The sequence below is a fragment of the Macrotis lagotis genome, chromosome 2, assembly GCF_037893015.1.
Source record: "Macrotis lagotis isolate mMagLag1 chromosome 2, bilby.v1.9.chrom.fasta, whole genome shotgun sequence".
Taxonomy (NCBI): domain Eukaryota; kingdom Metazoa; phylum Chordata; class Mammalia; order Peramelemorphia; family Peramelidae; genus Macrotis; species Macrotis lagotis.
In genome coordinates, this window is record NC_133659.1 from 329,409,485 (window position 1) to 329,423,841 (window position 14,357).

Sequence of the window (14,357 nt, forward strand, 5' to 3'; positions counted from 1 at the left end):
ATTGTTTTATTTTTGCAGGGCAAATGGGGTTAAGTGGCTTGCCCAAGGCCACACAGCTAAGTAATTATTACGAGTCTGAGACTGGATTTGAACCCAGGTACTCCTGACTCCAGGGCCGGTGCTCTATCCACTGTGCCACCTAGCCACCCCATATAATCTCTATCACATTACTTGCTTAATAAGGGATTTCTTTTGATTTTGCTAAATTCTTATAGGAGGGGGTTGGGTCTAGGGAGTATAGTTTTAGAACTGGTACTGTCCAGTTAGGGAACCATGTCTTTGGTGAATCTATTTTTTAAAATCCCAGAACCCCTTCCCAGACTTGTCTCTCCTCTGTAACCCTTGGTACTGTGCATCCTCATACGTGGTGGGCTTAAAAGAGGTGATACCAATGAATTCAGGCTTCTAGCCATCCCTGTCTCTAAATTGTGATCTCTCTAACCCTCTATATGAAGATGAATGGGGGGATAAGGGAAGGATGGAGGAAGGTCTTGGCCTTCAGGCTTCCATCCCTGGACTGAGGGATGGAAGAAGAGAAGGAAAAGGGGAGGATGGGTAAGCAAAAGCAAACAAGGGTTAGGATTTTTCTTGACTTTTATTGTTAACTCCCTCTAAGAAGAGCAGAATCCCTTTTCCTTAGAACTTCCTACTTTTTGCTCTGTTCCATTTTCTGTAGCAAAGCCTTCTGCAGATTCATGTCTAAGAAATTCTTCTGATGCCATCGCCCTAAGGACAAATGAAAATGAGAAGCACCCGTTCAGAGCTACTGGAAGCAACTTGGCACCCTGGGCTAGATGGGCCATTTCCCCAACTTGTCTACCAGGTCCATGGGACTAGATTGTTCTATGAGCTTCTCTTGGAATGCTCCAGAATTCTGGGTCCTGGACTCCCTCTCCTAGGTCTTAGTTCCAAAGATCTGCCCAAGAGGTCAAGAAAAATCAGAATTTAGATTTGGGAATGGGGCATGAGTTATTCATAAGATCGTTAAAGTGTGAAGATTATCAAGTCAGGTCTTCCCTCACCCCCTTCATGTGGCAGAAGAGAAAACAGAGTCAAATAACTTACCCAAGGTCACATAAATAAGTGATCATAATTCTAGAGCTGTAAAGGCCCCCTGGTTCAACCCTCTTATTTTGCAGGCTAGGAAATAGCCTAGAAAGCTGACCAGAGGCTCAGAAGCAGGTCATTGGACTCAAAATACAGTGATCTTCCCATTAGACAACTCTGTTTTTAATTCATTTTTTTTTACACTCGCAATGTCAGTGGGCGCTGCATTCCCCAGATAGTAGCTAATCCATACCTCTTAGAATTTTAGAAAAGGCAAGAACAAGCCCTTCTCTTTACTTCTTCCCACCACTAACCTCCCCCCAAAACAACCCCCATCCTTCCATCTTTCCATCCTCAAACTTACCAAAATCATCTGTCTTCCTTCCATGCCAGGGCTTAGTGTTACTCTCAGCTCTCTCAACCACATCCATGGTGTAGGAGTCCTTCATTAAGCTGGTTGTCTTCATGGGGGGCCCTGTCAAAACCCCTGGGAAGGTTGGGAGTTGCCAAAATGAAAGTGAATGGGGAAAAGAGGAAGGAGAGAGGGGAAGACTGGACATCAGCGGATGTCAGGACCTTTAGCGAGGGACCCAGAACCAAGGATGTTAAGTTCACCCTAATTGAGAGAGGGTGTCTTAACAGATTGATTCTCTCTTTGTCTTAATTTTGACCTATCAAATCCAATAAAAAAAAATCCAGGTGGTCCATCAGCCAACACCACACCATCCATTCAGAGAACCATCAATTACAGCAAATAGAGAATTTTAAATACTGAAGATAAGTTCACTTACTGTGGCAGCGTCCTTTCTAGGAAGATACACATTGATAATGAAGTTGACACATGCATTGCCCGAGCTAGCACAATATTTGGAAGACTCCGAAAGAAAGTGTGGGAGAGAAGAGGTATTAGACTGAGTACCACACTGAAGGTCTACAGAGCCATTGGGCTGGCCTCATTGTTGTAAGCCCTGAAAACTGGACAGACAAGCAGTGCCATACCAGGAAACTGAATTGCTTCCATTTAAATTATCTTAGGAAGACTCTGAAGATAACCTGGCAGGAGAAGATACTAGACACTAAGGTCTTTTCTTGAATTAAACTACTAAGCATTCAAACTCTACTACAGAGAAGGCAACTCCAATGGTTTGATCACAGTGTTCAAATGCCAAACCTACGATTGCCAAAAAGACTATTTTATGGAAAACTTTTACAGGACGAGAGCTCGCGTGGTGATCAGAAAAGGTGATAACAAGTGATAATAAGGTCACTTGGAATAGATTGTGTGGCATGGGAGATGCTGGCACAGGACCACCCAGCATGGCATGTCCTCGTCAGAGAAGGCATTATGCTCTATAAACAAGGTAGAATGGAAGCAGATCAAAGGAAACAAATTCAGGGAGTTCACCCCAAATAATCACCTGGCCTATTTGTTCTGGCCTATGGTGGAGCCTTCCAAGTTTGTATTGATCTCATCAGCCACAATAGGACACAGTGTAACTTGATTCTAACATAGAGATTTTGTTTTGGTTCTCTTCGAGAATAAAGAACAAGAACCAACCAAATTGAGAGAGGTATCTTAAAGCCAAAAGGGATTGTGATCTCAATACCAATCTCAATGCCCACAAGAGCTTGGCGGAGAGACCTTGGAACTTCCCATCTCCAGGCAACCCCATATGCCAATCCTATGCCTGGAGTAGACCCACTTTGGGGCACCTCCACTTGTCAAGAGAGTCTTCTTTCCCCTCAAGGTCCCATTCAGACGCCACTTTCTCTAGGAAATCTTGCTTGATCCTGCTTCAGCCTAGCTGAAGAAAATGAACTTTTTTCCAATTCCCCCCAAATCCTCATCTCAATCTCTCCCTTGCTCCTCCAAACCCCTCCTTCAAAACCTTGTGTCAAAGTGATTTCATAGGATCCTAGGACTTAAAAGAGACCAAAGAGGACGTCTGGACCATGTCCAACTTGCTCATTTTTATAGGGAGGGAAACTGAGGCCTATAGGGGGAGGGACTTATGTACATCTCATAGCAGAGAATGTGGCCCTTGGAAATGAAGCCTCTCCACCAAGCATAGTGCCTTGTAAATAGCTGGATCTTAATTTTTTATTTGGGGATTGTTCTTTTCTTTTTTTATGAGGTAATGGAATTAGGTGACTTGCCCAAGATCACAAAGCTTGTAAGTGTCAAGTGTCTGAGGCCAGATTTAAACTCAGGTCCTCCTAACTCCAGGGCCTTTGCTCTATCCACTGCGTTTACCTAACTGTTCTTTAATATTTGTTGAAATTAAATTGAAATGAATATTCTAGGATAACCAAATCATTGAGTTTGTCTTTCCACTTAGTGACTTAACATCTTTCAGAAAATTTGCTTTTTGGTTTCCAATTCTAGATGAAGGGAAAAGCCAAGGACCACATATCCCACACTGTCTTGAGTTGGCATCATTTACTGGAAAAGAAGAAAATTCTTGGTGGACTCTATGTCTGATCAATTCTGCTTGGTTAGGCATTTTTTCTGAGCATTCACTTGTCAAAGATCTTGGAGGAACTTCAAGGGTAGTGACAAGAGACTTTGTGGTGGCAGGTGGATCCAGGTATATAACCTGGAGACTGAGAAAGATGGAATGAAATAATTCACGTGCTCATCTTGCTGAAGGTCCAGATGCAGTTTGTATGAGCCAGGCTAATGAAGCATTGAAACAGTGGGGCTACCAATGGCTTGAGGTGCCGATTCCCAAAAGGACAATCCTGGCTTGCTCCTGGAAGGGACTAAGCTGAGATTGCTGCCAATGCAATTAACAGCCTACTGTGAGTTTAAGTGAACTCTCCCCTTCTCCTGCTGTGCTGGAGAAAGGAGTAGAGCAGGGAATGGGAGGTACAAGACATCCAGAAATGAACCCTAGGTACATTTTCTTCATAATTTACTTTCTGGTTTTTACTAGGCCATCATCTATCTATCTATCTAACTATCCGTCTATTATTTATCTATTATCTTTCTATCTATTATCTATATATATATATATATATATCATCTATCATCTATCTATATCTATCATCTATCTATCTCTATCTATTTATCTATCATCTATCTATTTATCCATCCATTATTTATCTATTATCTATCTATATATCTAAGTATCTATCATCTATCTATTTCTATCATCTATCATCTATCTATATCTATTTATCATCTATCTTTATATCTCTATCAACTATCATCTATCTACCTATCTATTATAATAATCATATATTATATATATGTTTAAATGTAGATATATTTCTGTGATACATATATACAAAAACACATATAGATGAATAGGTACATAGCTGTCTACCCATCTATCTAATCTATCTACCTCTCTACCTATCCATCCATTCATCTATTTATAGGTATTTATAATATATTTATATGTTATAAATTTATAATATATTTATAATATATTTATAGAATGTGAATATTATAATAATTACATGAGTATGCATGTTTACATGTAGATTGTTTCTATGATATATAAACATACACATATACATAAATATACATATCAATATATTATCTAGCAATCTAATCTCTCTACCAATCTATCCATCCATTCATCTATTTAGATATTTATAATATATTTATAACATATGTAATATCATTATAATAATTTTACAAATATATGTATATGTTTACTATGCAGATATTTCCGTGTTATACACATGCCTACATATATATTTATCTATATGTATATAGATATTTTCCCTTCCTCATATTCTTGTGTCATCTGACACGATCTAACTGAGATTCTTAGGTTAGAGACATGGAACAGTGGATTTGGATACGAGAAACCTCAAAAAGGTCCGTGAGTGATTAAAAATTTTCTGGAATTTGTATAAGATTGATTTTGATTTTTTTTGGATTTTTAAAAAATTCTGGCCTTGTGTTATGTCAAAATTTCATTGAAGTTTTGCTGTTTATGATGGACATTTGGAGACTTTCATTGTATCATGAGCTTCATTGTACTAAGACTTTTAGGATTTCTTGTATATTGCTTATTTGATTACTTGTCAAAATGTTTTCCATGGCTACTTTTTTTTAGGGTTTTTTGGTTTTTTGGTTTTTTGCAAGGCAAATGGGGTTAAGTGGCTTGCCCAAGGTCACACAGCTAGGTCATTATTAAGTGTCTGAGGCCAGATGTGAACTCAAGTACTCCTGACTCCAGGGCTGGTGCTCCATCCACTGCACCACCTAGCCCATGGCTACTTAATTATGGGGAAAATAGGTTGTGAGGAATGGGGGGGGGGCTAATTAAGGACTGCTTTTAGAGGGGGCTATTGATTTTGTTAAACCAAAGGATGTGTGATTTGCAATTTTCACATTATGGAAACACTTTCCCCCAATGTAGATCACACCCCAGCGATCATTGGTACAGTCTTAGAGAGGCTTTAACTCTGAGCCTCAAAACCTTGACTATAGTCACATAATTAGTAAGTATCCAATGTTTTCTTAACTCTAATATTGCACTTACTACACCATGCTGTGTCTGTCTTGAGGATAGGGAAAGGAATTTGATTTTTGAATGAATATCAGCTTTAAAACAAAGTATACAGAAAGTGGACGCTACATTATTTGTTCCAAGTCAGACAGCAGGATGTAGCAATGTATACATATGGGGTCTACAGCATTGGACACTCTTACCCACATTGTTGCTATTCGGTTGTATTTGACTCTTCCTGATCCCACTTGGGGTTTTCTTGGCAAAGATACTGGAGTTGTTTGTCAGTTCCTTCTTCAGCTCACTTTACAGATAAGGAAACTGAGGTAAATAGGGTGAAGTGACTTGACCAAGGGTCACCCAGCTAGGAAGCATCAGAGGTTACATTTGAACTCAGGGAGATGAGTCAGAAGACTTCCATCTCAACCCTCTATTCACTATGGTGCCACCTCACTGCCCGTAGCCCTTTACAGTAATGTAGGCTAAACTTCTAGCTGGTTAGTGACATGACTTACCTAATCAAGACAATATCACTAATCAGGGGACAGCTAGGTGGCACAGCGGATAGAGTACTTGCAGTCAGGAGGACCTGAGTTCAAATCCAGTCTAGCTGTATGACCTTGGGCAAGTCACTTAAAAACCCCATTGTTTTAAAAAAAAAAAGGAAAAAAGAAAAAGGCATATCACTAATCAAGTGATGTTGCTAGATTGTAGTCTATCTAGTCTTGAAATCAGATTTTACCTACATTGACATACCCTTCTCAGGCTTCAGAGACTACCATTAAGTTACAACAAGCTGGTGTGAACAGCTTTAGTAACTCTTTGGTGATAGCTACAAGGATCCAGAATGGAAGATAAAGGACTTTTTCAGGGAAGGAGTGCTTCTGCAGTCCCACCACCGAGAGAAGAAACCAAGAAACCTCTGAGTAACTGATTAGGAGATGTTACAGGAGTGATGAGGGGCAACAAAGGAGTGGGACCTATTTCTCTGCACTTTAGCCTCAAGTTCCCCCAAAATTCAGACTTCCAGGTTATTATGTTTGCAACTTTGGATGATCAATTTGACAATACTGAGAGTGACCAGGATGTCTGTCTTCAATGCCTGAATGCCTTTTGATGTGTTAGTATGGTATAGATTAAGACTTATATGTAGACCTGAGTTCATCACTCCAAATCTCTGGAGTTCAGCTTCCTCATTTGTAAAATAAGGTTGTTTCTAGCAAACACTTTATCTTCCTTCCAGAAGACAGATAATTAAAGGAGCAGATGGATACAGATGGTTTCAAGTGAACAAAGCCTTGATATACGGTGACTCACCACAGGTATACCTAGCAATTAGGCAAGAATAGCAGCAGTTGGCTATTTGGAGTGGATGCATTTGACCTAGAGACAAAGATGGTGGAATGAGAGAGAACAAGGTTCAAATTTTGAGACACTGATATCTCCTCAAGTATGAAATCCTGAGATAAAAAGTGAAATTGGTTCAGATCACTCAAATCCCCCTGAGAGCTCATGGTAAGTCAGATAGAAGATGGCACAGTGAGCAAAATGCAGACTTATCCCAAGAGAGAATGAAAGTGTTTGAAATCTGGCTTTGGGCAGTTCACTTGGAGAGCAGTCATTTCACATGACTGGACTAGAGAATAAATGAATACTGTAAGTTTTTTAAGAACACAGGACCTTGGAAGGATTCTAGGATCATCAATTTTGAGCTGGACTCAGAAACCACATAATCTAACTTCTCAGTTTTATAGATGAGGAAACTGAGACCCAAGGGAAGGTATTAAATGTTTTCTCAAGGTCACATTCAAGCATCGGAGGCAGAATTAGAATCCATATCTCTCTCTTATCCTTCTTTTGCATTGTGTATATTATATATGTACAATATATTCATGTTATATATTATGTATGTTTGATATAAATATCCTATAATATATAAATATATGGGGAAATCTGGGAGAAGGTAAGATTATGGGATGTCTGAGCTAGAGGGACCTTAGAACAGGGAATGTCCTGGGAAAGGGAATGCCAGATTTGGGAGATTATTTGAAACAGAGAATGTTAAGAGGTGAAGAGGTCTTAGAATAGAGAATGTCAGAGCTAGAGGGACCTTAGAACAGGGGATATTAGAGCTAGGAGGAGCCATAGAATAGGAGAAGATCAGAGCAAGAAACACGTTACAACATAAAATAGTAGAACACAGAATGGTAGACTTTGAAAGGTCCTTAGAAATCATCTCCTATAGCTTACTCATATTACAGGTGGGTAAGACCTTTCCCAGGTCATTAGCAATTTTAGAGCAGAGCTAGCACAAAGATGTAGGCCTTCTGATTCCTAGACCAGACCTCTTTCCTTTATACTAAATTTGATTTCCTCAGGCTCAAATGCCTATTTCTATTGATATTAATAATAATTGGACATGCAGTTTAACTGCAGTAAGGTTAGTCAAAATCAGAATCCGAATTGGATTTGCTAAACAACATTCTGGAATGTTCGAGCTGGCAGCTCTTTTGGCTAAATGATCAAAATGAATTGAATTTTAAAGGTCTGCAGTTTCAAGACTATATCTGAGCCCTGGATCCATGGACTGATGAACATCTCAAGGTCATTCTACTTCCCATGTGGTTTAAATGGAAGGTCTTAGTGAGTAACTGGAATATCTAAGCTCCATTTTTAGAGGGAAAAAGATTCAAATAATGAGCCGAGCTGCTCTGAGCTTCTTCTTCTTATGACCTTTGGCTATATTTAAGAGAGAAGTGAGAGTCTCCCTGATCTCTGCCCTGGCCAGACGCCATAGCTGGATGAGTGACTTCAGGTGGATTTTAGGAAGAACACTGGGCCTATTCAGGTAAGAACCCAGAACAGATGGGGGGAGGGGCTGTAGTACCTGTGTCATATGGACATCAATTTTGGAGAAACTGGGAATATTTAACCTAAAAATATTAGATGTAAAGGGGGAGGGGTGCAGGAAGTGAGAGAAGCTCCATCATTGTCTCCAAACATCTGGATGGCCATTATTTTCTGCTTGGCCTCAGAAGACAGAAGCAGGCCTAAAAAGGGAAGGCAGCAAAGTTTTCAGCATGATAGCAGAAAGAAATTCCTAATAATCAGTACTGTCTCCAAAAGGAGCAGGCTTCCCGAGGAGGTAGTGGGAGGTCTTCTAGAAAAGGTTGGATGCCCCTTGGTTGGGCCTGGTACAGTTGGCAAGTTGGGCCTGTTTTCAGGTGACAAGTGGACCTCATTGGCCACTGATGTGTCTTCCAACTCTGAGATTTTGTGATTCTCCATGAAGAGATGTGGGGAAGGAAGGAGAGGTTACCTAGAATCACTCAGATCAACTCCCTCAAGGGGAACCCCCAAAATAAGCCTGTTTAATGCTATAAATAGAGAACCATGAGCACAAAACAGACCACGTGAGATGACACTGAGGGTCCACGTTAGCCCATGAGGGAATGATGGTTAGCTGTACTGTCATACAAGCTGTTGGCGCTGCAACTAAGGAGACAAGATCAAGCAACCAGTCAATATACATTTATTAAGGGCCTACTGTGCACTAGGCCCTTGGGGTGGCAAAGTCAAAAATAAAACAAAATAAACCCTGCTCACAAGAAGCTTACAATCTAACTGGGGAAGAGGGAGGTCAGGAAAGGTAGTTGCTCCTAAGACTGGCATCCCAGTTCATGGTCTTCCATAGCCCAACCGGTCTTGGGGCGTCATAGCAGAAAGTTAACTGGAGATTATGGGAACTGAGGATGGTGTCCTCTTAGCAAGGTTCAATTTGTATTTAACAGGACAATACTACAACTACTAAAAATAATAATAACTCATATGCACAGAGAGCCTTTCATTCATTTGATCCTGAGAGAGGTTGTAGAAATGTAACTCACCTCACTTAAAAAAATAGGATATTTGAACAGAGATTGGTTATCCCAAATATTATCCTTCATTCCAGATCCAATCTTGCTCCTAACTCTAATTTCCTATTTCTAACCCTACCCCTTGTCTAACCACCTAACTCCCTGTCTAATCCTATTTTTCTCCACTTTAACTCTGAGTTTTTCTGGGAGACTAGTTCAAACCTTTTTACTCTAATTTTACACACATTGCTAACAAAATTGATTATGTGCTCTCCCAGCCCATGGTCACCTCATTTATTAAGAACCTATTATAAGTGGGCAGCTAGGTGGCACAGTGGATAAAGCACCGGCCCTGGAGTCAGGAGTACCTGGGTTCAAATCCAGCCTCAGACACTTAATAATTACCTAGTTGAGTGGTCTTGGGCAAGCCACTTAACCCCATTGCCTAGCAAAAACCTAAAAAAAAAAAAAGAAACTATTATAAGCAAGGGAAATCTTACCATGCTAAGCTCCGAAGATACAAAAAATACAAAAATAATCTCTGCCTTCATGTAGTCTGGTGGGTGTATGTGTGTGGTGGCAATGGGGGTGGAAGGGAGAAGAGAAAATGAGGAGAATCAAATCCTGGGGAAAAGTAGAGACAAACTCAGTTAATAGCTGGAAGTAGGGATGAACATTTGGAAACACCAGACACAGTAACTCATAAGTTTTAGAGTATATATACCTCTATATTATATTCTAGGACAAAGGAAAGAGGGGGGAGATTCAAGAGTCAGAATGGCAAGACTGGCCATCTATACTTCCCGAACTCTGTGGGGCTTTTATATGTTGGGGAGATTTCAGGAAGGTAAGTGATTCTTGTACCCCAGATGCCCAGTTTTACTCCTTTAGTAAGATGCTTACAGTAGCTCTCCTGGAGAAGGGGGAGTGCTGGCAGACGGGCCTTGGAAGCTGGGGGGTATAAGCAGATCAAATCATCGGAGCACGCGTTGAAGTCAAACAAGACAACCGAACCGAGGAGGTGAACAAAACAAGACCAAGAGTCAGATACAAATAGAGGTCAGAGGCCCAAGGGCAGGGCCAAGGCCAGAGTATTTGCTCCACAGAGCCCTTTTGAGTCTGTGATCCTGGGAAATCCCACTGAACTGCTCTGTTGAGGGAGCCAACCCAAGGGTCTCCAAGGTCTGAGTCCAACAGTGACTCCTTCATTGGGTTGTGGGAACAGCTTTGAGAAATCATCAGTCCAGATGAACTAGATAGGTGCTGATCTGTCAGTGTCTTTTCAGGAGAGTTCCTTCTCCAAAATTTAGACAATTCTTGGGACACAGGGTGACACAGCCAAATGTGCCCTGATTCTGAGGCATGCTCTCTATCTGTTACACTATGAGGCCAACGCATGCTTCCAATGACTAATAGACTCACTGTTAGAACACAGTGTAAGATCTGGGAGGGTGCTTAGGGAATGGAATATCAGAGCTTAGAGGGCCTTACAAAGGGGTTATAGAGTTGGGAAAGAGAGACAAGAGAAGATCAGACCTAGGAGGGACCTTAGAACATGGAATGTCAGAACCTAGAGGGAACTTAGGACATGGAATATTGAGAAGTAGAAGGGAACTGAGGAATTATTTTGTCTGTTCCCCTATTTTACAGGTGAAGAATCAGCCTACGAAGGCTTTGGGGAGAGGTGAGATACCTAGTTTCTTGGTTCCAGCACCCTGGCTTCTAGAATCTTAGTATGACTATTTGGGGTGGCTTAGGAGGAGAGGGACCAGGGACTGGGGAGTACTAGGCAAGGGTTGGGCCATGAGTAAGATGGGAAAGGGAGATGCTTAAAGAAGCTTTAATGTATATTTGTGAGCATTGAGTGTGTCTTTGCCAGGAAAAGATTTGTTAGTCCATTTTTTAAAGACTCCTTAAACAATTGTCAATGCAATGACTAACTTTGCAGTTGAAGAAACTGCCTGCTGGGAAAGAGAGGTAACTTGCCCAAGGTCCCACAGTGAGCTAGTGGTAGAATTGCACCAAGAGCACACATCTAGTCACTTTGGGGTCAGTGGTCCTTCTTAGTCTAGGGTAACCTGGGCTAAGGAGATGAGTTTTTTACCATAACAATAATTTTAGGAAACAAGGAATATTTAGTAATATTTGGTGGCTTTCATTTTCTTCCCCCTTCCTCTTCTCCCCAACCCCCCCCCTTTTTTTCCTCATCCCAGTCATAACCACCTTCTGACCTTGGAATATGTTGGATCTCATATTGAAGCCTAGTTCATAATAATCTGCAAATGGTGAGGATTCCATCGAATTGCGATACTTGTGCTCACGGCTGCTCACCTCCTTCTGTCCCTCAGTCATTTCATATATGGCCCTTCGAGCCTAGGATGAGGGTAGCTCAGTCATATTCCTGTATCTCTTTTTCCAGTCTCAGACTTCTATGAGCTCTGGCATTCCCAGTTCTAAGGTTCCTCCCAGCTCTGACATTCCATTTCCTGAGGTCTCTCTCAGCTCTGACATATGCTTCCAATGGCTCTAAAGTAGATCCTTTCACTGCCACCCCACCACTGATCCTTGCCCTTCTCATCACCCCCCACACACACACTCTGGACCAAAGAATGCCCTTGAGCTAGATACCTGCTCCTCAGTCACCAGTTGATCCACCATGAGGCTTCCGAACTTGTGGCGGATATTGCTGGGGATACAGCTGTCATTTTGATCACTCATATTGGGCCAACCCTCAGGACCAGAACTGCTGCTTTCAGCCTTGGCTACCAACTCCTCTCTTGAGCTCATCTTGCTTGACTGAGGACAAGTTCTTGACTCATTCTTCCTGGGGTGACTCTTCCCGTCGGGTGACCCGCTGTCCAACCTTGGTTCCTCAGAATGAGTTGTTCCCAGTCGGCTACTACTTTTCGTGCTTAAATCTCTTGTTGGGGGAGGTGTTGGAAGGACTGGTGAGGGGTCCTTGGATGAGGATTGGTCCAAAGTACCCTTGAGTCCTTTCTGGGACAATATCTGTTTTTTTGTGGGAGGTCTGGACCTAGAAGACATACCTATAGATAAATAAGGAATAGAGGCAAAGACAGAAAAGTAGAGGGAGACAGAAAGGAGGAGATGGGGCACAAAAGAGGGGATAAAGAACAGATAGGAGAAAAAGCGTTAAAAGAATAAAAAGAAAAAGGATAAGAAGGGAAAGGAGAGAAAAAGGAACAAAAGATGATATAAGAGGGAGAGAAAATGGGGGGAAATTGAGAGAAGTCAGAGGAAAGAAGAAAGAAAGAAGGAAAAAGAGAAGGAAGTAAAGTTTAATTAAGATAATGGAATCTCAAGAGTCTCTGAGATGGTAGGGATCTCTGTGACCATCTAAACTGACTCGCACCTGGGCAGGACACTACTCTGCAACCTCACCAAGAATTGGTCTTCCAACCTTTACTAGAAAACCTTTTGTGAGGCTGTTTCTTTTGCATATTGATGTTGGGGTTAGGAAATTTTTCCTTATATCTGCCCCAAATCTTCCTTTCTGCAATGTTTGATTTATTCATTCATCAACTTTTTATTTCCTCATGCCTATTGTGGATCAGGAAATAGGATAATGACTTGTCCAAGGTCCTGCAGGTACTAAGTGACAGATTCTGGATGGTCTAATTTTACCTTCCACTAAGGACAATGAAGTGGTGTGCTTTGGAGTCAGAAGGCCCTGTGTTCAAATACAGGCTCAGATACTTTACATTTACTAGCTGTGTGACCCTGAGCAAGTCACTTAACCCTGGTTGCCTTGTATCCAAGGACCATCTACAGTTTTCCTGATCCATACCTGGTCACTGGACCCAGACGGCTCCAGAGGAGAAAGTAAGACTGGTGGCTTAGCCCAGCCCCCCACTACTCCAATCCAGTCCGTATGAGTGTTATGACATCACAGTCCTTCTGTGAGAACAAGGGGAAAACAACAGCCACCATACCTTCTCCCAAATCCCATGGCCGCTTAGCCATCTTCTGGTTTGGTCCAATATGAGGAATATGTATCGAGCCCCAATCTGTACACCTGAGTACAACTGTACCTTGAGTTATGCGCTAGGTAGTGGTGAAGAGAGGACAACCTGGGAAATCATCCACATCTGTCTTGTTAAACTGGGCCCATGAGAGGGAGGGAACCAATCAAGGGAACTTGATCCGAGGTATTGGATTCATTTGGCAGGAAACTTGCTCAATTTAAACCCTTTGTCCAGAAAATAATAGGTAGTAATCAAATGTTTGTCTCTTTGAGATTTACTTCTCCCAGAATGCCCATGGAATTTCTTGGAGTAAACCAATCCTGGCCAGTCCCAAAGTCTTTCCTCCTTTTAGGAAGGTATGAATGAGGAGGGGGGCTTATTTATTTTGTATTACACATCAATGTAATGGGAGCAAGCCACTAAGTCTCATGATTCACTGATATGATCAAGTCCATCTGATGATCTAATGAATCATGTGGCAGAGTTCTAGGTTGAAGGAACTGGGGAGCTAGAGGATGGCATTGTAATCACTTGATCCCATGATGGCAGCAAGGGATACCTATGTCATTCCAAAGTCTGAAGTTCCTTAACACAAAACTTCACATTATTCCTATGAGTATTTATCAAGAAGAAGGCACGTTGGGGCAGCTAGGTGGCACAATGGACAGAACACTGGCCCTGGAGTCAGGGGTCCCTGACTTCAAATCTGGCCTCAGGCACTTAATAATGACCTAGCTGTGTGGCCTTGGGCAAGCCACTTAACCCTATTTGCCTTGCAAAAATCTTAAAAAAAAAAAAAAGGCATGTTCTTTTGTTGAACATAATGTCTTTTAAGATAGGCTTGCTTCACTTTTGTCCTGGCTCAGTGAACCTGTACAAATGCTGTCTGGTTATTGAATTAGTAACTTCACCAGGGACTCAGACCCATGTCCTTATTAGCCCAGGAAGTGAATATCCCCTAGTTCTGACTGCTTCATCTAATTTAGCCAATGATCCCC

General features: G+C 41.6%; 1 protein-coding gene across 3 annotated transcripts in view; it reads right to left on the bottom strand.

Moving 5' to 3' along the window:
* Positions 1-563: 563 nt before the first annotated feature.
* Positions 564-14,357, bottom strand: part of CIMIP4 (ciliary microtubule inner protein 4) — a 36,074-nt gene continuing 22,280 nt past the window's right edge. Inside the window, exons 4-8 of one of the 3 annotated variants that reach the window (XM_074226846.1) lie at positions 12,002-12,420; positions 11,605-11,746; positions 10,277-10,324; positions 1,412-1,522; positions 564-726 (exon numbers count right to left, since the gene is read on the bottom strand). In XM_074226846.1, coding sequence (XP_074082947.1) covers positions 647-726; positions 1,412-1,522; positions 10,277-10,324; positions 11,605-11,746; positions 12,002-12,420 — 800 coding nt within the window. In that variant the 3' untranslated portion in view covers positions 564-646. Of the gene's footprint in view, positions 727-1,411; positions 1,535-10,276; positions 10,325-11,604; positions 11,747-12,001; positions 12,421-14,357 lie in introns of all 3 variants that reach the window. The other 2 variants (XM_074226847.1, XM_074226848.1) reach the window with 2 other exon arrangements.